Source organism: Fibroporia radiculosa, assembly GCF_000313525.1.
Source record: "Fibroporia radiculosa TFFH 294 genomic supercontigs, scaffold1432, whole genome shotgun sequence".
Lineage (NCBI taxonomy): Eukaryota > Fungi > Basidiomycota > Agaricomycetes > Polyporales > Fibroporiaceae > Fibroporia > Fibroporia radiculosa.
The window spans coordinates 29,920-55,432 of NW_012133302.1; the positions used below are offsets into that span (position 1 = coordinate 29,920).

Sequence of the window (25,513 nt, forward strand, 5' to 3'; positions counted from 1 at the left end):
TCCAGGGCCGGTCAGGGCGCGGAGACCTCTGGTCAAGATACAAACACTCCGATCCGCCGTAAATCGGAATGGTTACGCTAGTCTAGCCCATTTCGATTTGAACTGGCTCACCTGATAGTATGGCTCACTGTCAGACCACATGCCACATGTCCTTGATGTACGTCACGGAATGCAAGATGTGAAGTGTAGATTTACGACTGATGGTCTATGAATACAAAGTTGAATACGGTGCGCAGCAGGGTATCCTGGTATAGTTCAGCTCTCATCTCTTTACCAGACCGTTGTACTCTGGATAATCCCCAAACGTCTCTTCAACCATCTCGTGCGTGAATTTGGCTTTGCAGCGACTGATTCTACCCGCTTTGGAACCCTCTCTATCCCCATGCTCTCATTGAGGTCCGGGACCGCGATCGCAGGATTCTGGGCGTGTGTCTCTGGTGTCCGTGGACCATCGCTTTCTTCCGCTGAACTCGATTCCACGCTGTAGAACGAGGATGATGAAGGCATTGAGGGAACATGTGGGTAAAGCTCATCCGCCGGGGATTGGCTGCGATTGGAGTCCGAAAACGAATCTTCTTCGGCAGAGCCCAGAGTGAAGATTCCTCGAAAGTCCGACGCCTCTAAGACGCGCTTGAACACCCGGGCACTGACGTACTTCTGTTCCAATCTGCACAATGGGTCGGAGCACATCTCATGCTGAGACTCGTCGGGCGCAGCTTCCTCCGAGCTAGAGCTGGAAAGGCCCTCAGATGCTGTTTGCATGATGGAGCTGGTCGAATCACAAGCGAAGGGATCCAAGTCTGTGCTGTAGGATTGGTATGTTTCCCAAGCGTGTCTCGCGGGTGGCGTGGCAATGATGAGTTCTTCTTCGCTCATGTAGAATGTGTCCACCTCGAGGATAAGCTGACGTAGCGTGAACAGATCGATGCGGTCCTCGGGAAGGGGGAGGAAGATGCGTTGGAGAACGTCGTCCACGGCCTGCGAGAGGGGCAACATCCGGCGGAGAACAGATGAGTCTTGCATGAATCTATAGAAGCACTCGTCGCTTGGCATCGCTTGCTTCCAGGGAGATCGGCCGGTGATCATATTGATCAGAATCACGCCTAACGCCCATATGTCGTTTATACGAGGCTCGTAGAATGGATTGTCTCCATAATAATTGATACACTCTAATAGGATAATTTCGTCAGCAAAATAGATGCAATATAGAAATATTCATACCTGGGCTCATGTAGGTTGAACTACCAACTCCAAAGCTCGTACTGCGCTCCGACTTCGTCGCAAGCCCAAAATCGGCGAGGAAGAGGCGAGTGCTATCATCGCTGACAAGAACGTTCTCAGGCTTGAGATCGCGGTGAAAAATGCCATTCTGGTGGCAAGCGTCCACGGCGTCGACCAGCTGGAGGAAAAGACTCTTTATCAAGACATCATTTCGAGCAAACGTGTGTTTCAATGACACGATGCGGTACATGTCGCCGCCAGGGCAATAGTCCATGATGATGTACGTGTACTCGGAGTCGTGCGCAACTCGATACAGCTTCAAGATGTTTGGGTGGCCGGATACGTAGCCGTGATAATTGATCTCTCGGGATTGGAGAGCACCGCCATGAGAAGTCTTGTCCTCCCGCGGCATGATCTTGACGGCGAAGTAGGACGGCGAAGTCGCGTCTTCCAAACAGTTAAGGCCAGAATATACAGCACCGTAAGCGCCTGCGCCTAGCGGTTCGAGCAGTTGGATGCGATCATCGTCGATGAGCTTGGAGGACAAGTCGGGGAGAACGATTCGACCAGACATGTTGTCCAAAGAATGAGTGCGATGTGCAAGTGAGAGTGACTTCTGGCTATCACGAATGGGTTTGTGAATCAAGGCCGAGAAACAAGTGTTCCCCCTCTTATACGTTCGAGGCGCATGGAATCACTCGTACCCGATTCGTATACGATCCGTCGGATGCGGATATGTGGATTTATGACAGAGCTGTGCTGTGGGCAATGTGCATTTCCGCTGTTGACTAGGCCGCCTCCGAAGCATGACGAACCGTTTATGTATCCGAGAACCCATGGAGCCGCTTCGCAAGGCCCATGCGACATATCGTTTCTGTCTTTAGCCTTAGGCTTTCTGACATGACTCATGTTCATCCTCTCCCCCGCAGCAGTTGACATGACCTCGTAGCCATATTGACCTTGACCTAGAAAGTATAAGATCTACATCGTTCTCAAAACAAACTTAAAGCAGTCATCATCATGATCGGTCCGCACCTTCGATCGGGGCAGTAATCCGATCACACGGACTCGCCAGTCTAAACCGTGATGAACCCGTCGGAAATAACAGGGGAATATACGAATGAACAGCGACTACAGCAAATGCCCCAAGGGTACTCACAACACTCCAAGATATTCCATATGGGAACTTACTATCATTACGCTCCAATAGACATCCTAAAGCTGCCGTCTTCAAGAACATTCTTCACGCCATGGGTCCAAACTTCTAGTTCCTTTTCCAACTTGACGACGGTCTCCCGAACGTCTCGGCCCACCTCGCCTCCACCCGTGTCCGTTCCAAACCCAACCACTAACTCACTGAGCGCACGTACCAGCGTCTCGTGGGCGAGTTTGAGACGTGCCGGACCTGACGGCGGGAACTGGTCTCCGCGAAGCGTCGTATCCGACAGCGGCGAGATTTCGTCTACGGCCAGCAGCTTCCCTAGTTCGGCAAGAGCTGTCCCGCGCACCGGATGTCCAGGTGCCAGGACACCGATTAGTCCCGAGCTGTATTTGGCTGTGGCGCGGATAGTCTCGTCTAAATTTTCTTGGGTCAAGGAAGTGCCCAGATAAGCGATTCGAAGCTCTTTATGCAACCGGCTCAAGGCGAGAAACGGATGACAGGACGGAGTGAGACGAGCGGAGTCTAGTAGGGGAATAATGTTTGTAGTGAGCCGCTGCGCCTTGACGGGATCTAGATAATAATGTGAATAGTTTCTAATATTTATCACAACCAGCCTGGTACCTTCATATTGTAGCACAGTGGCTTTGTCAAGTGCCTGTTGACCTACATGAACAGCGTCCAAAACAACATCAATATCCGCTACTGATGCCGTGCATTTTGTGCAACCGCTGACACGATTCTCTGCAAATACCTACTGAATCATATTGGAATACAGATGAAGAATGACAGCCGTACCCTCCGTAGGGAGTGGACACGTTCCGCCGCAGGACTTAGGGCACCATAAGCTTTCTCGTGGATCGTGTGAAGCTGTTGTTGAGCACAAAGGACACATACACGTGAAATTGTAGGTCTCCTTCAGCTCCTTCTGTCGAAGTTCTCGGGGTTGGGTGACGTCCACGTATGCGCTCAATATCTAGTACGAAAAATAATCAGGTTCAAGACGAGAGAATACAGGCAGTTCATACTTCTTCACCCGGCAAGATAGGCTTGATAGCGACCACCGTCATCATGGGCTCCTCTGCATGAGAAGTACTCGGATTTCGAGGAAAGACAATAACAACGTTCGGGTCGCAGGAATGGTTCACGAGAGCCACCGTTGGAGATATCGCTACTCCAATGGCGCTTAGGGAAGAAGAGGTTAGCGTGAAAGCATTCGTCGTGAACTGCATCGAACAGAGTGAGCTTTGTCAAGAAACACCCATGACTTGCATCGCAACATACACGAGAGATGAGATCGACGAGGTCTCCAGGAGATTTGACACAAAATGGTTCCAACTCCATGGGAGACGAGACGGAAAGATACCGGCAAAGAGAATGAGCAAGATACGTATGTGTTCCAATCGCAGACGATGGCAAGGAAGACCTGTCTGAATCAAAATGAGAAAATTATACCATGATGCTTGAGCAGACCCTATCCTACGTGATTGCATCATATTGATCTCTCTCGACTACGGAGGCCAGTCACCACCAGTATATGTGAGATAAACGGTAGACATACCCAAATACTACTCTGACCCGTCCTCTTCATTGTCCACAAGAGTCTGCCTAAACATCTCACGGCATCACTAGGAACTGACAACTCCGGAGATGGAGCTGCTGCAGCCCATTTCTGCAATGCGGAACATTCGTCCTTGTGAACTCGCCAGTCATTATTTTGGCATGTCTAGGGCAAAAGGAAGTCAGGTACAGAGACCGCACCAACAGGAACTTGGGGGGAACACACAGAATCGCAATAGTATACTGTACGACACCGAGTGCATCGTTTTAAACTTGTCCTTGCTGGTCCGCAGCAATAGGAACAGTACGATTCCATAGACGCGGCAGATAGAACGCTGACATGAGGCTTGACGGTGATAAGGACAGTGCCTAATGAGATGTGAGACGGTGCAAAAGCAAAAGTAGATATCCTCACCTGCCTTACACGTCTGCTTAGAATATACACTTTTGCCTCGGTCGGAAGTCTGTCTGACTTCTAGCGAGGGCGGAAGCGATTTGTGCATGTCATGGAGTGGAACTATATTGACCGACATTTGAGGGTCTTTTGTTGTTAGTGTGCTCGTGATGTCATTTTCCGCCGTCTGATCGGAATTGGTGGGCGATTTGACGTACGACCTTGATTCTTTTGACAGACGTGCAGAACGCAAGTTAGAGAAAGACATCTCTAAATTATAGATCTACCAATGAAGAAATTTCCAACTTGAGAGCGAGAAGGATGGTCTAGCTGTTAACCTGGTCTATATGAATCAATGACCCAGTTTACCGAAGTGAGATCATTTATTTGCACTTGTATGTCAAGAGCTTTGGATCTTAACAGAGCCAAATAATGCCAGTTTTCAACTTCAAAATTAATGACACAGATTTGAGATGCTGAAGCTAGTTCAGAGGAAGGCCTTGGAGGACACAAATACCTGTTAGATGGCCACGCATGAACGCACTCGGTGCCGACAGATGTTGGGTTATTTGATTTTGAAATTTGTATAGTCAGAATAGACGAATATAGACAGCGTGATGAGTATTAGAATCATCCGAGAGCGTAGGACGAGCGTAAGTAAATCGTAGATGGAGACACGTAGCGCGAGACAAAGTGGAAAGAGATAAATATGCAAAATGGCAAGTAGAAGGGCGTAACAGGTCATGACGGGTCGTGAGAGGTCGTGAGGTATAATGTTGGATATAACGCAGTTAATGATATGTAGGCTTCTAAGGTCTGTTACATATCAGTCAGAATCAGACAAGAGTGAAATAGTGACAAACCTACCGAACCAGGCAGTGACGCTGCTCGCCGCTCACTGGGGCCACATATAGACTAGGAGCGCCAGTTGACTCTATGCAATAAGTATCCAGCCGCAACGTTATGAGGCGGTGTTCACAACACTCTCGCTTTGGCCTCGTGGTCGACCTGGAGAGTCAATTGCAGGAGATCGTCTGGAAGACAACACTGAGTCATCCTGAGAGCGCGAGAAGAAGTCGTCGTCGGTCTCATATGGTGAGGAGCCTGAATTAATCTGTGCTCGACCACAACGAACACATCAATGAATGTGCTCGAGAAAAATAGTAACGAAGGATGCGCACCCATCGGCCGAGTACCTCTGCTATTCGACCAGCTTCTTCAGCACTGAACGTTACGTCCCTCCCCTTCTCTGCATGTAGCTTGAGTAGCTCGCTTAACGTTCTCTTCGAGTTTCCTCTCACACTCCGGCCATGTCCTGCTGTGTGTTCACTCTCTGCTCCTCCTATCCCTCCAGGGAAAGCTACCGAATTTCGTGGCGTCTGTGATTGAAGCTCCGGCTCGGACTGCAGATTCATTGAGCGGTCCCAGTCCTCCGCCTCGCTGGTGGAGCCAGAAGAGTGCAGCGACAGCTGAGAGAGAGAAAAATCGATCTGCCCTGTCGCCATGAGGGGTGCTCAGACACAGAGAAAGACAAGGCAATTAGTGGACGAGGTGGACAGGTTGGGAGGCCTCAGAAACTGAGCACACGCAAAGGAGTAAACAGCAGCACGTGAATCGCATCGTGGGACCTCGCGGTAATTGCCGAGGGTGGTCCTGGCATTCATTTTTCCTTGTCTCTTCAAGATCACTCTTGCTCACGTTCGAGAAAAATTAACATACAGTCGTAGGGTCTGAAGATACATAATGGCCCAATCCTCTAAATCAGTTACAGATACAATCCACACGGTCGGTCCTAGCGTCTGCTAGAAGCCGCTCACTGATTCATGGCAGCACTGCAGTCTTCCATCCTCTGCTTTCCACCGCTCGTCAATGATTTTCAACTGGTCTTCCGCCACTTCCCGGGCTGCCTGTCCATGTTTGTTCTTGTAAAACACAATCGCACCCTCTTCCTCAATGAACATACACTGCGTGAAAGAGCGGTAGAGGGCGTAGAACGAATTCTGAACACCCGCATTTGCCAAAATTAGACCTCATTAGGTGTCCTAAATGAACACGCACCGTTGAGTCGTAGTTGTAATGGTCTTTCAAGACCCCCCGGATACACTTCGTAATCTCCGGCTGATTATCTGCCCCAAGAGTGAGCGGCGAAAACATCTAGGCGAGAAAAACGCACAGAACGGCGCATATGAGAAGAAATGGTGCGCTACATGGTCGTGCGATACCTGTACACGGCACCCCGAGGAATCAGCGTAGGGTCAGGGAAAGAAGCGAAAGAAGTGAAAGGCGCACATTATGCAGGAAAAACCGCCCCATCCAGCCGAGCAAAGGCCGGTCGACTGTCGCCGCCGCTCCGCGCACCCAGGACCACTGCTCCTTACGGTAATGTGGGATGGTTGGGTCCGAATGGTGCAGATACGTGAGCATAACTGAAACACAGTCCCGTGGTCAATCTCTAGCTGCACATGCTTTCCGGGCGCCTACGCACCAATCCTGAGAGGTTAGTGCAACGCGGGAGAATCAATCAGGACACGACGCAGGGCAAATGGAAATTGACTCACCAATGGTTACATAGCTGTCGGAGAGAAGTGAAGAAACACGGAATTAGTGAGGACAGACCGAGCCCAGAAAAACACGCCGCGTACCACATATGGGATGAAGTAGTACATGAGAACCGCCTTTCCGCCGTAAAGCTTGGATGCGTAGTACAGAATCGAGCCCATTCCGATCAGACCAATGTCGGATAACACAATGCCCAGCCCTGAGTTCCCAAGACAGTCAGCGGGACCAGTTTGAGGGCGTGAGGAGTGGTTCACACGTACGCTCCTCAGGGCGGAAGAGAGACGAGTAAGGGGAGAAATGGTTTGTGCCTTTAGGGTATCTCCTAGAACCCATAGCGTTGGTCCTGATCGGATGTTTGTGTTAGCATTCGAAGAACGGGACTGACAAGGAGCAGAGGCATACGTCATATACAGCCACCAGCCACTAGAAGTTAATTTTAACAGACATGATTGTTGGTTAATAACCGAAGGTACTCACACGCATTGCATTATCAGCAGCCGTCCCATCGTTAAGATGGGAGTCTCGTCCAGAACCTCGAGGTAGTCTGCTGTGGTCGCACGCTCCTTCGGCGGCAGCTGATAGTAGCTCCTTTCGTACGGCACATAATTCTCATCTCGTTCGATGGACGCGACCGTGCGCTGAAAACATTCTATTAGTCGGGGCAGGTCAACATTTCACGAGATCACTAACATGGTGTGCATTATGACTTGCCTTCCAAGCAAAGAACGGGGCAAGGATTGCCTGTGACACGAATGAGCACAAAGAGCATAATGCGGCCGATATCGATACATACGGCGTGGAAGAAGTATCCCAGTATATCGTTGACATATTTGTTGTGATACAGCGTTTGGTGACCAAACTACGCACGTGAGTAGTCGCAGGCACGGACATGAAATGAAAATCCCTCACCTCATGAGCTTGCGGAGAACGATCTCAGCACTCATTTGGTAGTGTGATCGAGAATACACTCACCAAGACAAAAAAAGCTTGCAAACGAAAGGCCTTGCCACCACCAATACGCCATCCACAGCAGCGCTCTGCCCAATTTCACCTGCCAGGCAGCTGTTAAAGGAAGGTACCCCCCAAACTCGCTACGCAGAATACGCTCGATCGACAGCCCAAAGTAGAAAAAAAGTCCGCAAAAGGAGACGTCCCGGATACAGAAGTATGTGGATCGCCATGGGTCTTTGCGTAGGAGATGTTTCGGGACGGCGTCATGTATTTGCTTCAGAGTGATAGGTGGAGGGACGAATGGCTTCCCTAGCCTGAAATCAAAGTCCATGATGAACATCGATTGCGGGAGACGGGTATGACCATACCTAGCGCGATACTCAGGACTGTTGGAGAACATCATGATGAAGGTAGGGCGGAAGGGGATGATGCGAGGGATAGATGGACGCCCAACTTATATCGTCTGCGACGCAGGAACAGCAATGATCTCGGCCCCAGCAAGAAGACAGTGTAATCCTCCATAAAGCTGACAAGATGTCTCGATAGCACGACACAGGCGCGAACTTAAGATCGGGAGACGAGATGCTGTTTGCGCGGAAATTCACCACGAGTGGGCGAGCGAGAGAATGAAGCCTTGTGAAGTCATTTTACTAGCGGAGCTGGATTTGACTTTGCCTAGCTGCTCTCCCACGACGTGTTCGGAGCCATTGAAGAGTCAACGACTTCTGGCAGGTGACCGTGCACGATTCTAGTCTGATATCGCAGCCAGCAGACTATCAGAAGATCTGAATCAGTAACTCCATTCTTAGGGTTCGTCTGCTGCCAGCCGCCTGAGGGGCTAGCAGCTATTCGGCCCGTGGACAACAAAACCATGCAGTCATTGTAGATGCTACGTCAATGTAGGACATGAGGCGCACTGGACTTCACAAAATGACTCATAGCTCTCATATACATGGCACGGAGAGACACTAAGCTCACGGAAACGAACTCACGGATAGATTCCCAGGAGAGCGGAATTTTGATTTCGCCTACCGTGCGGGCGCATCTTCAGTATTCTAGCGGTCACGACACACAGATTGACGTGAATGACTAACTCGTGCAGGAAAACGGAAATTAGATGCTAGGCAGACTGTAGTCGCGGATATGAGCCATTGCGGACAACAAATGTCTGGCGTTGTTCGCACGCCGTCTTGTATTAGGCTTGGGATTAATAGCCCTCAAAGACAGGGAATTGCCAGTGGTAGGTTGTCATAGACGTACATGAGGCATGGCGATGCGCGTGGCGGGTGAGACAGGACCGTTGTTCAAAATGTCAACAAGGACGCCTACGCGAGATTAGAAGTCAGGACCGCTTGACACGCTCGGCGGTTGCCGTCAGCCTGAGGCAGATGCGTCTAGCCACATTGGGCTACGCGGCTTCCCCTTTAGTCAACGACCGGAGAGCGGGCCTGAACACTCAGATGTTTGTAGGTCAAATAATGTTGAAGGTATTTCAAAAACCAAATACTTACACTTCGATACTCACGAGGAATGTAAAATTGGCACCAGATCATCTAGAGCTTGCGCAATCTAGTTGAAGAATAAAGACTCGTTCTAGTACAGCAACCTATGGGATGTCGTAAATGCGCGTCTGGTCCTAGATATTTGCAGTCTAGACATGAGACTCTGTGTGACCGAAATTTAGTCTATAAGTCATCTGCAAGTCGTTGTGTCGACTGTCGAGACATAATGGTACACCCGAATTGAATGCTCAAGGCAACACGATGACGAACACTGAAGCCGAAATTGTTCGTGTGCTCTAAGGCAACCATCCGAGGTCAAGGCGCCGGTGCAGTGACCGAGGCGTCGGAAGACTCATTGGCGACCACAGAGGGCGTCGTTAGAAATCGGACGAGACAGAATCGTCACAGCTACAAAAGTTTGTCCCCGTACAAATTCATCCCAAGTTCGGCAAAGGCTGTGTTAAGAATTAAGCATTTAGGATTCCATGCGCAGTCTCTTCATGCACGTCACGGGAGACCGAGAAAGCAGATCTGAAAATTACAAACCTCGAAGAGACTCATGTAGCGGCTACATGCACAATACAACCGTTAGAGGCATTCATTATGGCATAGGTTAGCCATCATGGCTCTACAGCACCAAAATGAGCGCAGCATGAATCAGAAAGTCTTCGGATCTTAGCTACGACCTGAACCAGTCAAATAAACATCTTGTCTCCAGGTATGTCGATATTCAAATAAGGAAGACGGGCCGCTACCGAGTATCGGTGACCTGATCGGTGACCGAACGCAATAAATTCTGAAGTGCTTCATAAATACACGATCAAGACAACGCTTTGCGGCGATAAAAGATACCTTGCAATATATCTAGTGGTACATTCTCTCGACTCGGAGCCTTTGAAGATGATCAGAAGTATTCAAGATACAAAGAGCTCCCATGCATCCGAGTGATTGATGCACGATAAATTTACCCTGGTTGACGGGATGTGTTACTGTCATTCGCTTTAGGAATTCAATGTAGCGGCCCGGGGACTCGCGCATGTGCTATTTGCGCCGCCTCAGTCTCATGGAATCGAGGAAACTACCCCTCGGTCATCGTTCCTACCAACACATCGAAAGTGGCGCATATTCGATTTAGTTTTCGTTATAATCCTCATGAGAAACGAGACAGACGTACGTGGCAAGGTCCGCATGGCAGCAAATTGGACAACATGAATCATATATAGAGCGACAGAACTTCGCACGTCAATGGACTTAGGGGACTTAGATAGTAAAGATAGAATGCACCCAGACGTGAGACCAATCGTAAACTCCTTATAAATTACGAGACAGTAGCCAGTAGCATATATTTGTGCTCATGGTGAACATGGTCCGAGTCGTTTTCACGGCCATCGACACCACGCTAGGGTGGCAGTCTCTATCTTTCTTTGAGAGTAGGAGTTGTTCGGATGTTCTTGACCTCTGGTACTTGGAGTGTCCGGGCTGTGGATCCGTACTTGCGGAGCGTACGCCTGTGTTCATCGTGAACGGAAGCAAAACGTAGGCGGCCCTGGCCTGGCAGGTGCTACACAGTGCACGTGAAGCAACGATCGGTGATCGCGCGGTGCATTTGGCGCCGCCAGCATTCCTCTCCAGTCTCGCTCTGACTGGTCACACACTGGCAGGTCAGATTCAGATTACTGGCTTGCTCTTACGCGCCGCTGGAACACAGTGTATACACTCCACGCTTCCAATTCGCCTCTTAGATTCTGTTCTAAGTATACAACTCAATCACGAGCCTTGCACACTCATACACTCTCGCGGGCCGGGCCCTCACCGTGGACAGTGTTTCTCCACCATTTATCCATCACGCGACTGCTCTCCTGCGGGCCTGATTTTATATCTGAATTCAACGAGTCAGCAATTTCCGGCGTAGAACGTTTCTCCTGTGTACGATGGACGGCCTACCCATGGCTGGGCCGCCCCCGTGAGCTGCGCTTCTCTCGCCAGTCCTCCGTTGTTTCCCATCGCCAGCGCGATATATAAGCTCATGCAGAGGGTTTCTTGCGCCTCTGGACAGAAGAACAACGCCGCGATGCTTTTGCTCCGCCGTGTCTCGATCTGTGCGGTTCTAGTCGCTGGAAGCCTCTGGCGCGTACCAGGAGCCGAGGCCGTGACGACTGTCAGCATTAGTGCGTCGGCGAGCCATGCGATACCTACGACGCTGTGTGAGTGCTGCTTGAACGAAAATACGCACTCTCCTTCACTTACAGGCATCCGTAGATGGTCAGATGTTCGAGGTACGCATCGCGTAGTTCTTCGCACTATGCTAGGAGAGTCGCTCATCCTACCTACATGTCGTCTCCGCAACAGGATATCAACGTACGTACCAAGTAATCGTATGTTCTCCGATAACCACTTACTATGCTCTTCATGTGCAGCACGTGAGCGACGAGAAAAGTAATCTATGGTCATATCCTCACCCTTTCTCCTAGAGCGGAGATGGCGGTTTGTATGCCGAGCGTGCGTCCTTTCTTCACTCAGGTTGGCCATAACGCTCAGATTTTCCCGCTCCTGCCTACAGTCATCCAAAACAGAGCGTTTCAGCAAGTCACGCCCAGTGTGTTTCCTTATGTCGTCTGTATGACTCAGTTCAGTCTGTTGAATTCAATCCCGTGGCAGACACAACTGAGGCTCTTGAGCCCTGGACGGCAATCGGCGATGCACAGCTTACTGTTATCGCAGACACTGTACCCGTGTCAAGCGCCCTCCCGAACTCGTTGCAGGTTGTAATACCAGGAGACGCCAGCGGCACCGTGGGATTCGCGAATCCGGGGTATTGGGGTGAGCATCCTCGTCGATTCATCATTGTAACGTCAGTCCTCCATTCAAACATCGATACGCTTACCCCTCTTCTCCCTGCAGGTATCAAGGTAGACCCCTCATGGACATACGATGCCTCGCTCTACTACCGATTCCCTTCTGTCTCTTCCTCCGCGCTGACTCTCACCCTTGGCTTACTTTCTTCCGCCAACTCGGTGCTCGCTTCCAACAGCATAACTATTTCTCCGTCTTCCGACTGGGCGCAGATTGCTTTGACGCTTACCCCTTCAGCCACCCCGGCGAACAATAACAACACTTTCTTTGTAACGTTCGATGGGGAACAGGCGGCGGGGGAAACAGTGCATTTTGCTTTGCTCTCGCTGTTTCCCCCGACGTGGAAGGGACAGGCTAATGGGATGCGTGCTGACATCGCAGAGGTATGTACTGATCTACGAAGCAATAAGCTTGTGCAAACAAATTGGTCTATATATAGACCCTAGCAGATATGAAGCCCGCCTTCTTCAGATTTCCAGGAGGAAACAACCTAGTGCGTGCTGTTCCCTCTCCATTTTGTGACCTGACTCGATGATGTCCGCCATTATCAGGAGGCGAGTCTTCAAGCGTTGACCGATCGATGTACAATCTAACGCTTGTGCCTTTCTGATCTTTTGCTGCCCATCGTATCGCGACGTGGACGTATTGGGTCCATATATGCGCATATATAGGGGCAAACGTTCGCGACTCGTTGGCAGTGGAACGCGACTGTGGGGCCTCTGCTCGACCGACCCGGAAGGATGGGAGATTGGGGCTACGTGAACACTGAGTGCGTGTTTTCTTCCTATCTGTCCTGTTCCCGTTCTCACTTTGAGCGTCTATGTCGTCTCTCGCTGGTTACGTTTGTCTGTCTGTGTCTGCTTGCTGTGTCTGCGCATATATCAACGTCTTGAAGCGGGTTGGGGTTATATGAATACTTGATATTCATTGAGGACGCTGGGATGGAGCCGTTCATGGCCGTCTGGTCTGGTAAGTGGTCTTCAACCGCTTCCCGCTCAAAGCACTATTCTCAGTCTGGATCTGACTGGCAATATGTTTGACATTTTCTCAACGTGCATTGCGTAGGTTACTCCTTGGATGGGGAGAGCATCCCAGATGGCGAACTGGAGCCGTACGTCCAGCAGGCGATCGATCAGGTACGTTCTGTCATTCATTTCGCCCCACAGGCGCTGGGCCCGCACAACTTCAATGCGCGCTTCAACGATCTTCTGACGAATTGAATAGATAAACTTCGTGATCGGTGACGCTGCTACGAACCCACAAGGTGTGCATGCTTCACTCGGCATCGGTGTCACGGCTGATGTCACTCGGCGTTGCAGCTGCGATCCGTGCTGCTATGGGCCACCCGGAGCCGTTTGAGTTGAACTATGTCGAGGTTGGAAACGAGGTGTGTTCTGTCACGAATCTGCTTTACGATGATCTGACGACAGTGTCCAGGACTTTTTTGCTTCGTCCACGTAAGAATTTTGTCGCGTGAAGTTGGCGTACAGCATACTGAAATAATGCATTCTTTGGGAACAGGTATACATACAGGTGGCCTACGTTCGTCGATGCTCTCAAGGCCGAGTTCCCACAATTGAGTGAGTCCTGTGCGATGGTCTTAATCATATTCGTTACAGCTCTGGTTGGTGTGGTCATCATCAGATTATATCGCGACGACATATCCGTTCAATCCGGTTATTTACCCAACCCCGCTGCAGTACGACGTCCACGTGTATCAGACTCCAGGTGGGCAGAGTCGAACACAGTTCATGAAGCTGCGATGCTGACGACGTGCGGTAGAATGGTTCGTCGAGAACGCGTTTTACTACGATAGCTTTGAGGTATGGATCAAGGACATCTATCTTTGCTTTTGTACTGATGCGCATTCCTCCGACTCCAGCGAAACGGAACTCGCTATTTTGAGGTTCGTCTACATAAATACATATAATATGCTCTTCTGAACAACCCCGACTCCTAGGGTGAATACGCTGCAACGTCGACGAACGAAAGCGACCTGTATGGCTCATCTGAGTACGGGCGACTGCTCTACCCGACTATGCAGAGTACGTAACGCTACTTTCATTTCTGTCACTCAAGACCGACGTGTTTAATGTAACACTAGGCTCGACCGCCGAGGCAGCATTTATGACTGGCCTGGAGAGGAACAGTGATATCGTTTTTGCGGCATCGTATGCGCCCTTATTGCAGGTTCGTAGCTCTGTCGTATACGAAAGGTGGCATTTTGACAGTCGGGCTGCTTTAGCTGGTGAACAGTTCGCAGTGGGTGAGTGCTAGACCACCCGACATGTCTTTCTTACCTCATTCATCGTTCGATAGACACCCGATCTAGTCAATTTCGAGTCTGTGTCACGCTGCTTCATCCCCATTTCTGGCTGTGTTGACGCATGTCATGTGCTCTAGTGCAGGGACTGTATACCCATCGACGAGCTACTATGTTCAGAAGGTTCGAAATATCGATAGCCGTCTTGATGTGTCCACTTAAGTGAATTTTCCGAGTAGCTTTTCAGCACGAACCTCGGCGACGAGTATCTGCCAAGCACACTGCCGACATATAACGGTACGGTCTACTGGACCGTCTCGCGCGCCTCGTCGACTGGAGACATATACATCAAGGTACGCGTCCATCGCTGGAGCTCGGGCACGCTGCCCTCATAAATAAACTCATTCTGCAATAGATCGCGAACACCGTAGGCACCGATGCAGCGCTGACATTTGAGCTCCCCTTTGCCACGGTCGCGAGCGAAGGGACGCTGCAGGTGCTGCAGGGCTCCGAGACGACCAGCAACACACCGGAGACGCCGTATGCTGCAGTGCCTGTGGATAGCACGATCGCGACGGGCGAGACGTTTGACTACACAGCGCCAGGGTATAGCGTCAGTGTCATCACCGTGCGGGCTTCTTGAGCGAAGAGGGGTAGAAGATGTTGGTGACGATGTGGCATGACGAGAGGTAGAAAGTGCGAAATGACTGCCGCGCGCTGCTGCATCAGGATGGCGCAGAGAGTGATGTGGGGCGTGAATCTGTATGATAGGGAAAAGTTGATTTTGTCGAGGCCCTGTACCACAGATCTGTAGAGATAAACTGACCCATTGAGGCACTCAGGTTGTGGATTCACAGTAGGATCGGAGGGCTCGAGCTGTATCTGGGGTCGCTGATCACCGGTCTTGGTCAATCATCAATCAAGTTTACGAGCGGTTATCGTAGAAAGCAACTTTGAATCGCCACAGCGTCTCTTATGAAAGTCCTTCATATTGCGATTTCGCGCTAGTCCGTCAATGCAACCTGAACTATTGCAATCTCATCATTCAGCGGAATGTACGTGGATATATATGACTAAGTCTGAGGGCTAACAGGACTGGCAGCGAACTCTTCTTGAAAGCCACTAGTCTCGTCTTGCAGCCTTGTTGATACAACTGGATCTGTCGCTGCGGGAACTAACAAGGTGTGACTCCCGGCACAATTACTCTACAGACACCACCATTCTTGTGAGAGCTCAGGCTTCATACGATGCATCCTTGCCTTTCCAGTGCGTGGGCCTTGTCGACATCAAGACAAAGCAACATATTCAAATTGGCTTTTTGCTGTGCCACAACTGGAGTACAGCCGCCCACTTCGCTTAGCGCAACGACACATCGCTGACACCACTTGACCTCGGTCCCTGGGTACACTCATCCCGCAGTCAGCCGTGCCACGGTTGTGGTCAATGGTCATCCAGGTACTAGATGCTTGCTCTCGCGGGTCCAGACGTCCCGACTCATCCTGGAAACGAGTCAGCAGAATACAAGAGAGGAGCAGGTGACCTCGATTCATCTTCTAGCTTTGCCTGTATTGGATCCGCCAAGCTGCGGCACTCCGTGACAGTCTTATGACCACCTATCTCTCGCGTCCAAAGCCCGCTGGTCTTTCAGTAGCCGGCGGTTCTCCAATGACACAATGGGAATGTCAGCGTTATATAACATACCGGCGGAAGCGCGCCAACTTCCCTCGGTCTCCAGCTGCTAGCAGCTTCACGCCATGGGCTTCACAATCAAGGGCACACTGGCTGAAGTTTCGCGACACCGCAATGCTTACATTCTGGCCTTATCCGCCTCCATGGGATCCATTTTTTACGGCTGGGACACTGGGCTGATGGGTGGCATTTTGACTCTCGCGTCATTCCAAGATTACTTTGGGATCAACAAGATGTCTGCCTCTGCCCAAGCTAACTTCAATGGGAACATCGTGTCCATTATGCAAGGGGGGTGCTTGTAGGTTCGCCCGTTCGTTCGCCGTGCCGTAGCTCACTTGGCCGTCTCGAATCATCAGCTTTGGCGTACTCGGAACTAGTTGGATATCCAGTCGATTTGGGAGGAAATGGTCTCTCATTGCATCTGGTATCATTTATATCATCGGCAGTCTCCTTCAGGCTATTGTAGGTCTTGGAAGCAATCAAGTTGTCGCCCTGCGGGTGCTCTACTTCAGTCGGTTCTTTGCCGGCCTCGGAGTGGGCATGGTATCCGCTCTGGCACCGTCGTATGTGTCGGAGTGCATGCCAAGACACATCAGAGGGCGATGCACGGGCCTCGTCCAATTCTCAAACAATGTAGGAATGATGTTGAGTTGTACGTGTTCCTGCTATCTCTGTATTCTGCCCAGAATCACTCATATACGGACCACAGTCTGGGTCAACTATAGTTCTTCTATCAACCTTCCAAGCGGCGACATGCAGTGGAGGATGCCTTTCCTCGTGCAGCTAGTTCCAGGCGTCCTCTTCGTCCTCATGATGCTCCCGCAGCCCGAGTCGCCTCGGTGGTTAGTGGAGAGGGGGCGCTACGCCGAAGCAGCGGAAACGCTGGCGTACGTCGTCAGGACGTCTGTTGATGACAAAGCCGTCCTCCTCACGCTGGACGAGATCAAGGCGGACTTTGTGGGCAAACAGCGTGTATCCATGCTCATGCAGTTCCGCATGATGGGCGAGTCGCGTAAGATCGCACTCCGGTGCCTCATCCCCTCCATCGCGACGTTCTTCCAGCAATGGACAGGCACGAACGCGATCAATTACTTCAGCCCGCAGATCTTTGCGGGGCTCGGAATATCTGGAACTACGTCCGGCCTATTTGCCACGGGGATCTACGGCTTGGTCAAAGTGATTGCTGTGGGACTGACCCTCGCGCTCGCCGTCGAGAGCTGGGGTCGCAAAATGTGTCTTTTTGTCGGCGGCTTGGGACAGGGATTTGCAATGCTGTGGATTGGCGGATTCAGCGCTGTCCATCCGCAGACCACGATCGTTCCAGCAAGCTATGTCTCTATCGTGGCCGTCTACCTCTACGCCGTTTTTTACTGTATCGGTTGGGGCCCTCTACCGTGGGTCGTCGCCAGCGAGGTCTCGCCGAACCACCTCCGCCCAGCCGTCATGACCTGCGCCGTCTGCGTCAACTGGTTGTTCTCGTTCACGATATCGCGCCTGACGCCGGTTATGCTTGACCATATTACATACGGGACTTTCCTCCTCTTTGGCCTCTGCTGCATCGTCATGTCCGCATGGGTGTACTTCTTCCTGCCGGAGACGAAGGGATATGCGTTGGAGGACATCAAGTACCTGTTTGAGAAGGACATCATCGTGAGATCGCTGGAGGACTCGCCTGGAGGCCGAGTGTTCCTTGGGGGCAGACGCGCGACATCGGTCGAGGAGCTGAGGAGAGCAGCGGACGTGCGCGATTCGAGCTCGTCGGAGATCAGCATTGAACGGAAGGGCGACGAAGAGAGGATCGAGATTGCAGAGGTGGCGGATCTGCAAATCTGACCTGTTCTGAATCCTAATGCGACTCGGAGAGGGCTCCAATTGTACTTCTAATAGTGTCCACCCTGTATTGTATTATGCCATTCATTCCGATCTTCGTGAATACTCCGATGTGGCAGACGGCTGATCTCAATGTCCCGAGATGTTGGCAATTCTGCCGTGGGGAGGTCTAGACGTGCTGACGCACAAAAATCGGCAGAATTGAACATATGAAAGCAAGCCGGCGGGTCAAGCCCTAGTGAAGTCACAATAGAGGATTCTTCGTAGGTGGCCGGCTGCTTCATGAATAATACGGCATGCCCCTTGATATTCAATCTACCAGTACCGGGGAAAGGACTTTCACAAAGGGTTGTGCTCACCCGGCGGCAATTAGTCCATCAGTCCATAATACGCGTTCAATTCATTATTAAAACCGCAGATCTGGCCGATTGAGTGACAACGCAGATGGGACGGCATGCGAATACGCAGGATTGGGGTCTGCAGGCTATATCATTACGTGCTCGAAGGTCACTCAAAGGAATCGACGAGGGAGCAAAGATTACATAGCATAGCAATCCATTTCGCACGTCTAGACCGCCCTTCCCATTAGCAAACGGACGTTACACGTCTACCACGATACTCCAGTGTTATCGTCCTGCTCTACATCACCTTCTTCTGCTGCTGTTTCTGTAAAGTTGCGTTCGATCGCGGGGAGATATGTATTGAGCTTCCACATGTCTGCGATCTTGAACCTTGCGTGGTCGAATGCGAGTGCGAGGAGCGGACCCCGTGGGCGGGCCGACGATGGGCTGCCCGGTGGGCTCCGTTCAACGCGAGGCATCTTCGGGTAGCGTGCGGAGAAGTGGGTGAGCAGGAGTTTCTCCGCGTTCATTCTGGTGTACGAACTGAGAACGAGAATCGGTCCAAGAGATGAGAGCACACCTTTTGGCGATGGTAATGGCTTGTCCACATGTACTATGGGCTTTGTCACGCGCCATCTCTTCCTGGTCGTCTGCCATGGTTGCTTCATGGATCAACAGCGTAGCGTTCTGGCCAGCTCGCACCAGATTATTTGTGGGTGTTGTGTCTGCCGAGTAGCTGGGTGGAAGAAACATTACAACGACATTATAAATGAGACGAACAAACGCACACAATGCTCCAGCCATCTCGATGTTTGATCACTGCCCCGTAACATCTAGTTTTATGCGCGACGTCTACTGTCGTGAAGCTCTCCAGACCCAACGCGAGACACATGCTTGCAGCAGTACGCCGCGATCTAACGTAATGTTAGACAAGTACAAGCGTGCAATTGATAGATGGCGTACGTTTCCCCATTCATGAAAGGCTCATCATCTTTGCCCGCTGCAGCGTACCCACGAGGACTCCGCCAATTCAGCGCATCAGCCAGTATCGGGACGACACCATTCTCCTCGTTACCAAGACCAAGGTCCTCTAGCTCACACTGCTCCTGTAGGTACAGAATTGTACTTCGTAAGCCAACAACATACAAAGGTTCACTGGGAGAGGGATTCATCTTCAGAAGGTGTTAGGATCCTCAGGTAGGTTCGCTAGATCTCTGATTTTGAAAACTTACCATCGATCGCATGGCCAGGATCTTAGACAAGCCAATATGGTGATCTCCGTGCATATGACTAAGGAAGATACACTTGAGATCGCGCAAGACCTCCCACACCCCCGTTGAGCGTCGGTCGACATCGTCGCCGAACATGCGTGCAAGCTGTCCCCATGTGCCTTCACCGCTGTCGAGCAGAATACTTCCACATTTTGGAATTCGCACAAGAGTACTCGAGACTAACGTTATAGGAATACTCAGCATGGTACTGAAGAGTCAACGGCGGAAATGAGCTCACCGTTCCGATACTTGCTCGGTAACGCGCTGCTGGTTCCCAGCGGAGTGATCTCGACATCGTCTCCCGGTTTCGGCATAGAAGCCCCCGCTCGCGAGGACCGGCTTACTCTCGCCTTGGCTGCGGCAAAGCTCTGAAAGACAGCAGAAGGTAGATTGAGTGAAGGAATCTGCTCGATTGCAGGGTGGAAGTGGTCGTAGGATTGTGCCTGCTCGTCGTGACGAGGTTCACTAGGAGGACGCATTTCGATTAGGCGATTAGAAAGGAGGAGCTCTGTTTTGGGAGGCAAACCAGATATTGCTGATTTAAAATAAATCAGGAATCAAGTCGACGGATAGCTCTGTGAACTGCGTACATGTGAGAGGCCGTCGTGGGCTCGCGCTGATATATGGCACTGGAAACATTTCTGCATCGAGCTGATTCAGTCGAAGCTGGGTATACGCGGCGCTAGTGAATGTCGCTGGGTCTGCGGCATGTTCGCGCGACGAAACGAGATGCTGTACGATATCAGGAAGCATACATCGCATATAAGAGAGCGACATACGTGGGCTCCATCCGCGAAGCCTCTCATGAACGCTTTGTATCTCTCGTCCTCAAGCACGCCGAGTCCACATAGATGAAAGACCAGGTGTACGCCGTAGTCGTCCCAGTCTTTCTCCAATTTGGACCTGAATCGCGCATAAAACGGGTTTTCAGTAAATGATGCGATCAACTCCGGTATATGGTCCGGTGTTGGTACATCCAACAAGAGCATGACCTGGAAACAATCAAACACTCATCAGCTATCTACGTTACGGGGTTTTTTTCTTCATATATACCTGAGGCTTTTCAGTCGGTCCTATGCAGTCCTCGGGCCTCACGACGCGTTCTACTTTGTTTCCGTTCTCGTCTGCTACGGTGAACGTGACTGAAAGACCCTTCGTGAGCTTGCCTCGTAGGGGGCCGCTCGGGACTCCAAGCGCTTCAGATTTGGCGACGTCGAATTTCCCTCGCGCACGGGGTCCGACTAGTACATAGCACAGTGCCGCTTTCGATCCCTTGCCGCTGTCCGAGTACGAGAATGGGGGTAACCGCCGTTCCTTGAAGGGAAGCGCTTGATTGTATTTTGGCGGCGAGGGTGGTATATTATCAATCCTCTCCAAATCCTGGTCCTCTGCAGCTGTATCTTTTTGTGCTTTACTCTGCTTATTCTGTTGTTTCTGATCTCGGCGTTCTTTTTTCGACGGACCGGGTACAGATGGACGTGTTTTGTACGGGAACATGTTCTCGATCGTGAGCCTGCGCCATTCCTCAGCCTGGGCTCCGAGCAAGGCTAATGGAGAAAAGTCCGGACGCTGTATTGTGGTAGCTAGAGAGACTGGGATTTGCTCAATCTCCGAAGAACTATCCACCTGCAGCCGCTTAGAGGGAGACGAAGGCGAAGGCGACCGTTTCCTTTTGAAATGGCCAGACGAAAATCCCTCTAAACTACCAGGCGATATGTGTATAGGCACGGCGTATAGCGTGATGCTCTCGTCTTGGTATACAGGCTCCGGTGCATTTGATTCGCTGAAGACGGGCTCGGATGGGACTTCAGTAAGAGATAGAGACATGGAAACACTGTTATGTTATTTCATACACGCGATATGATGAAGTCAGGAGTACAGACGAACCGCCAGAGATAATTGCGCATAGACGCCATGTAGTGCGTGAGACCCTTGGGGCCAACCACGTTCACGCCCTTAATATTGGCATCAGCAAGGAACATCAATAGCCCTGGCCAAGCATCAGCACGAGACGTCCTCTGTGATAAGAGACAGGGTACGATGCATGAGCACCGGGCACATGCTCGCGTCTCGAAAAAAACTCACCAGGCAAGCCACTGCATCTCTGCGTCCCTACAGCGGTCAAGAATATGCCCTTGGCTTTTCTCCAATGCCGTCTGCTCTGAAGCCACGACCTCCCGGTATTTTCTCCTACATTGAAGATATACTTCCCGTTGTCAAAGTTCACGACAATTGTAGGCTCAGTGTCCGATGAAACCGTGCTAAGCACCGATGCTGACCAGTTCATCTGCACGGAATGGCAAGCAGCAGAGTAGTGAAGATTCCTGTTTTTTGAAGTATAATTACACAGTTTGATGCGCGACCATCGCAAGGCGAGCATGCAATGAGTTGAGAAAGACGATAGAAATGGACCCGCACGTCTTTCTGGGAGTCGATGCCAGGTCGATGCTACAAGTCAGCGTCATTCCAACTATTATGCTATCTTGCCTTGTAAATAATTATTTAATCTATTGGTTCCCACATTGATGTCTCGTGATTGCCAAGACATACATCTCATCAAGCGCCGGAGCCTCGAAGCAAATCAAAATCACATTGTCTATTTCTTCCCCCGCATCTTCGCGTATAGCATGATGCGTCTGCCGACCTTTGTCTCTCTTTTCCTTCTCGTTATATCACAAACCGTGTTGTCATCGCCATGCGTCTCGTTCGACTCCAGCTTCAACCTTCTTGCATTCGGTCTTGACGGCAAGGACTGGAATGCAGGGACACAAGAATCTTGGGCCAACGGTGTGTACACTTCTGCATCACTTTTCTTATGAAATGCTGTCAGGTTGGTGTACAATGCTGACTTATCTGAGCTCAGGCACTGCCGCTGATATAACTGCAAATGGCAGACCGTAAGTAGATAGCACTCGAATTTAGCATTACATCAACTGACCTCGTTCATGCAGTCCATTCGATGGAGTTAACACTACGTGCTATCTTGCGCAGTTCTTCAACGCAGTCTACGTCTTGAACGGAAACTCTTCCGATTCGTCGGCGGTGCACATATACGATGCGGCTGGGAAATCGTGGTCCCGACAGTCTGTCATCACAGGCTCATTCGATGCCACCAACTTTGCCGCCATTTTGGACCACGACACGAATGTATTCTACGCGCTTTCACAAGGCTCGCTCTTCTATCTCAACATGGGCTCGATGACTTCGGCGAATTCAACTGCCATTTCCTGGATAGATGCAGACAAATCGCCATACCCATCCTCGTATACAAGCCCCGTAATGGCGCTCGCTCAAAATCACATCCACTTTTTGGACGTGCCTGGCGTACCTGCTGGAAGTGCAGACATATTCGTCATCCACTGTACGGAGCTATTGACTTGTGAACTTCTGCCGGGTCTACTTACACTCACATTACAGACAACTATTTCCAGCCTGCATCGCAGCCATACCCAGTCGCGGGCGGTGGCACCATACCCGCAACGCAGGGAAAGACTGCATCATTTTTCCAGGCTGAGGGCGTCCAGCAGGAATTCGCTTTCATCCCCGAAGACGGCTCTGCGACTTACGTCATCAACGTCGAGACGAACACCACTGAGGCATATACCGGCCCGTCGACGAAGGACGCCGCAGCCACATACGCGGCAAGTATTACTGCCCTTGTACAGCTCGACAGCAAGGGAAATGTCATGTTCTTCCCATACACTGAGGGCGACGTCTCTGTAAATACGGCCGCAACATGGACGAAGGTCGCTGCCATCGCTGCTGTTGCACCAGCCACTTCATCTTCCGCCAGTTCGAGCACTACTGGTACCGCTGGCGAAACACAGACCATAATAAGCGGGGGTGGAGGTCCGACGACCACCGGCTCTGCTTCCGGGCATTCGAGCGGGAGTCTTGCAGTGAGGATGAGTGGTCCCCTCGCAGCTGCAGGACTTGTTGGTGTCCTCGCCTGCGTCCTCTGATACTTTGCGCCCTACTTGTGACACTACTTAATGACTTTCACCTGTTTGCATCCAGACGCTATGCCTCCATATTGTCATGTGCCAGTATCTTGTGCTACTAGCAAGTTGTGGTTTTGTCTACTTATCCATCGACATATTCCGCTAGACTCAATCTGAATGGGGTTTGATTGTGAGTAGTGATAGGTAAGCAGTATAGTGGCCAAACACAGTCTATAGTCAACGTCTCGTTTTCGAGATTTCGTCAGCCAGACCCTTCAAAGCATCAAGCAGCTCTGCGTCTTCTTGAGACAACATCTCCACACCCTTGCCCACCGGCCCTACCAATGGCAACTCATTCGCATCACACACGGTACCTTCTTTTGGAAGAACCCCATGCTAGAAGTACGCACGGAGATGTTTCGCTGTGCACAACGACGGGGCACCGATTGAACAGTGCCTTCACGAATTCTGCACAAGGAGGCCCGCTCTTCCGTATCGTATCTGCACGGCCTGCGCATGTAAGAGCGGGGCCACAGGGTTATAGCGCGGCGAGAGGAGCAACAGCGGATGAGCGGTCTGCGCGGCTTTCAAGGAGCCTGTGTAGCGCCACTTGGGTCGGATGCGCCATTCGGCGCAGCGAAGGTAATGGCCAGTCCAGAAGGGAGCAGCAAATGACGCTTGGGCGTACATGCGCTCAAAGTCCCGTTTTTGGCCCTCTGAATCGTACGAGACTGGGTCCCCATCTCCGCATGCGATGGCCGCCAGTGCTTGGGCGAACTCAGCCCAGTGATCTGGAGCGTCTCTACATGTCTCGGCACAAATGAAGAGAGGCGTGAATCCGTTCGTGAGTAAAGCCAGGGCGGTCTGGTTATTCCGCTCTATGGCCACCAATAGATCTGCCAGATAGGAGAAAATCTGGAAGGGACTGTACGTCGCTAGGAACTGAAACTGCTGAAGTTGTGTTGTGGTGATGAGAGCGGGTCCGCCGTGGGCGAAAGGGACAATAGCAGGCTCTTCTGCGAGACGCTGCATCACACTGTCAACTCTCATCCTAATCCGGTGCTGGGTCGAGTCGTACATCGCGCACTTGTCTGGACCAGCTACATGACGTAGCGAGAAGAACGCGTCAAAAATCGAGTTGGTGTTCATAAAGTTCGTGTTCCACATTGACGAGCGGTAGTCGTATGCGTCGAAGACACCATCTAGCACCATGTGGCCCACCTTGTCCGGATACATCGCGGCAAACTATTGCCCAAGAACTGTACCATAGCTCTGAAAGGATCATATTTCAGCTCGCGACATGGTCAGATACAGGAGATACCAACATATCCCCAGTAGTGCACTTTATCTTGACCCAGCTTCTCAGTGATCTTCAGCATGTCAGTTGCGACGCTTGCGGTGCTCATGAATCGAGCGGCTCCCCACTCTTCTGCAGAAGCGCCAAGATCGACTTTCCCATTCCCTCCGCTCAGCTCTTCGCATCTCTTACCGACTGCTCTCGCGCGAGCGCGCACCATTCTTATTGAGCTATCTGTGATGTTGGGAAGAAGGCTGACGATAGGAAGATCCCATATCTTTTGCTGTGCGTCCGAATCGAAACAGTGAAGCAACGGCGTGCTCACGCCGACACCCCGCGGATCAAAATCGAGGATATCGAATGACCCGCCATCATATGTTCCGAAAAGCTCAGCATAGCTGCTGTACCAGAGCCACCTGGTCCGCCGTAGTTTTCCGTATCTGTTGCCGGAAGCATCTGGAGAGCGATGGTCGCGTTTGGCCCCGATCCAGGAGGCGAGAGGTAGTCGAGCGGAAGGATGAGTCATGCACACATATACCTGTTAAAGCACGGTGTCCACACGATGTGCTCCGAGGGCTCGAGCTGGAAAGAAGCACTTGTTGATCGTCATCTGTTAGAGAGATCCAGTACAGATACTAGGGAAGTTCAAAGTTGACGCAGCTGGGCTCGCAGAAAGTTCTGC

General features: G+C 51.2%; 10 protein-coding genes across 10 annotated transcripts; 4 read left to right on the forward strand and 6 right to left on the reverse strand.

The window, feature by feature from the left end:
* Positions 1–270: 270 nt before the first annotated feature.
* Positions 271–1,795, reverse strand: FIBRA_02848 (uncharacterized protein; the record flags this gene model as incomplete). Its single annotated transcript, XM_012324699.1, has 2 exons — positions 271–1,169; positions 1,222–1,795. The coding sequence occupies 2 exons, from the start codon at positions 1,793–1,795 to the stop codon at positions 271–273; spliced, it is 1,473 nt and encodes a 490-aa protein (XP_012180089.1).
* A 622-nt stretch (positions 1,796–2,417) lies between these two features.
* Positions 2,418–3,724, reverse strand: FIBRA_02849 (uncharacterized protein; the record flags this gene model as incomplete). Its single annotated transcript, XM_012324700.1, has 5 exons — positions 2,418–2,953; positions 3,005–3,046; positions 3,278–3,356; positions 3,409–3,606; positions 3,665–3,724. The coding sequence occupies 5 exons, from the start codon at positions 3,722–3,724 to the stop codon at positions 2,418–2,420; spliced, it is 915 nt and encodes a 304-aa protein (XP_012180090.1).
* A 1,571-nt stretch (positions 3,725–5,295) lies between these two features.
* Positions 5,296–5,839, reverse strand: FIBRA_02850 (uncharacterized protein; the record flags this gene model as incomplete). The annotated part of the gene is made up of 2 exons (XM_012324701.1): positions 5,296–5,448; positions 5,516–5,839. The coding sequence occupies 2 exons, from the start codon at positions 5,837–5,839 to the stop codon at positions 5,296–5,298; spliced, it is 477 nt and encodes a 158-aa protein (XP_012180091.1).
* A 297-nt stretch (positions 5,840–6,136) lies between these two features.
* On the reverse strand, positions 6,137–8,175 carry FIBRA_02851 (uncharacterized protein; the record flags this gene model as incomplete). Its single annotated transcript, XM_012324702.1, has 14 exons — positions 6,137–6,334; positions 6,393–6,460; positions 6,508–6,556; positions 6,624–6,760; positions 6,816–6,824; positions 6,893–6,906; positions 6,951–7,092; positions 7,154–7,236; positions 7,296–7,316; positions 7,371–7,531; positions 7,584–7,634; positions 7,687–7,752; positions 7,803–7,810; positions 7,866–8,175. 14 exons carry the CDS (start codon positions 8,173–8,175, stop codon positions 6,137–6,139), a joined length of 1,317 nt encoding a protein of 438 aa, XP_012180092.1.
* A 3,571-nt stretch (positions 8,176–11,746) lies between these two features.
* Positions 11,747–12,792, forward strand: FIBRA_02852 (uncharacterized protein; the record flags this gene model as incomplete). The annotated part of the gene is made up of 5 exons (XM_012324703.1): positions 11,747–11,766; positions 11,818–11,942; positions 12,005–12,582; positions 12,639–12,692; positions 12,751–12,792. 5 exons carry the CDS (start codon positions 11,747–11,749, stop codon positions 12,790–12,792), a joined length of 819 nt encoding a protein of 272 aa, XP_012180093.1.
* A 360-nt stretch (positions 12,793–13,152) lies between these two features.
* FIBRA_02853 (uncharacterized protein) lies at positions 13,153–15,105 on the forward strand (the record flags this gene model as incomplete). The annotated part of the gene is made up of 16 exons (XM_012324704.1): positions 13,153–13,168; positions 13,265–13,335; positions 13,424–13,463; positions 13,519–13,586; positions 13,637–13,656; positions 13,721–13,779; positions 13,844–13,927; positions 13,982–14,022; positions 14,082–14,105; positions 14,160–14,244; positions 14,304–14,389; positions 14,445–14,465; positions 14,519–14,541; positions 14,603–14,645; positions 14,702–14,815; positions 14,878–15,105. 16 exons carry the CDS (start codon positions 13,153–13,155, stop codon positions 15,103–15,105), a joined length of 1,023 nt encoding a protein of 340 aa, XP_012180094.1.
* Positions 15,106–16,216: 1,111 nt separating this feature from the next.
* On the forward strand, positions 16,217–17,984 carry FIBRA_02854 (uncharacterized protein; the record flags this gene model as incomplete). The annotated part of the gene is made up of 3 exons (XM_012324705.1): positions 16,217–16,449; positions 16,508–16,803; positions 16,861–17,984. The coding sequence occupies 3 exons, from the start codon at positions 16,217–16,219 to the stop codon at positions 17,982–17,984; spliced, it is 1,653 nt and encodes a 550-aa protein (XP_012180095.1).
* Positions 17,985–18,588: 604 nt separating this feature from the next.
* Positions 18,589–21,654, reverse strand: FIBRA_02855 (uncharacterized protein; the record flags this gene model as incomplete). Its single annotated transcript, XM_012324706.1, has 11 exons — positions 18,589–18,853; positions 18,903–19,058; positions 19,111–19,236; positions 19,286–19,494; positions 19,555–19,772; positions 19,832–20,128; positions 20,184–20,325; positions 20,373–20,585; positions 20,647–21,427; positions 21,481–21,583; positions 21,633–21,654. 11 exons carry the CDS (start codon positions 21,652–21,654, stop codon positions 18,589–18,591), a joined length of 2,532 nt encoding a protein of 843 aa, XP_012180096.1.
* Positions 21,655–22,223: 569 nt separating this feature from the next.
* Positions 22,224–23,555, forward strand: FIBRA_02856 (uncharacterized protein; the record flags this gene model as incomplete). Its single annotated transcript, XM_012324707.1, has 4 exons — positions 22,224–22,380; positions 22,457–22,490; positions 22,545–22,954; positions 23,011–23,555. 4 exons carry the CDS (start codon positions 22,224–22,226, stop codon positions 23,553–23,555), a joined length of 1,146 nt encoding a protein of 381 aa, XP_012180097.1.
* Positions 23,556–23,993: 438 nt separating this feature from the next.
* Positions 23,994–25,357, reverse strand: FIBRA_02857 (uncharacterized protein; the record flags this gene model as incomplete). Its single annotated transcript, XM_012324708.1, has 2 exons — positions 23,994–24,779; positions 24,860–25,357. 2 exons carry the CDS (start codon positions 25,355–25,357, stop codon positions 23,994–23,996), a joined length of 1,284 nt encoding a protein of 427 aa, XP_012180098.1.
* Between the last annotated feature and the right edge of the window lie 156 nt (positions 25,358–25,513).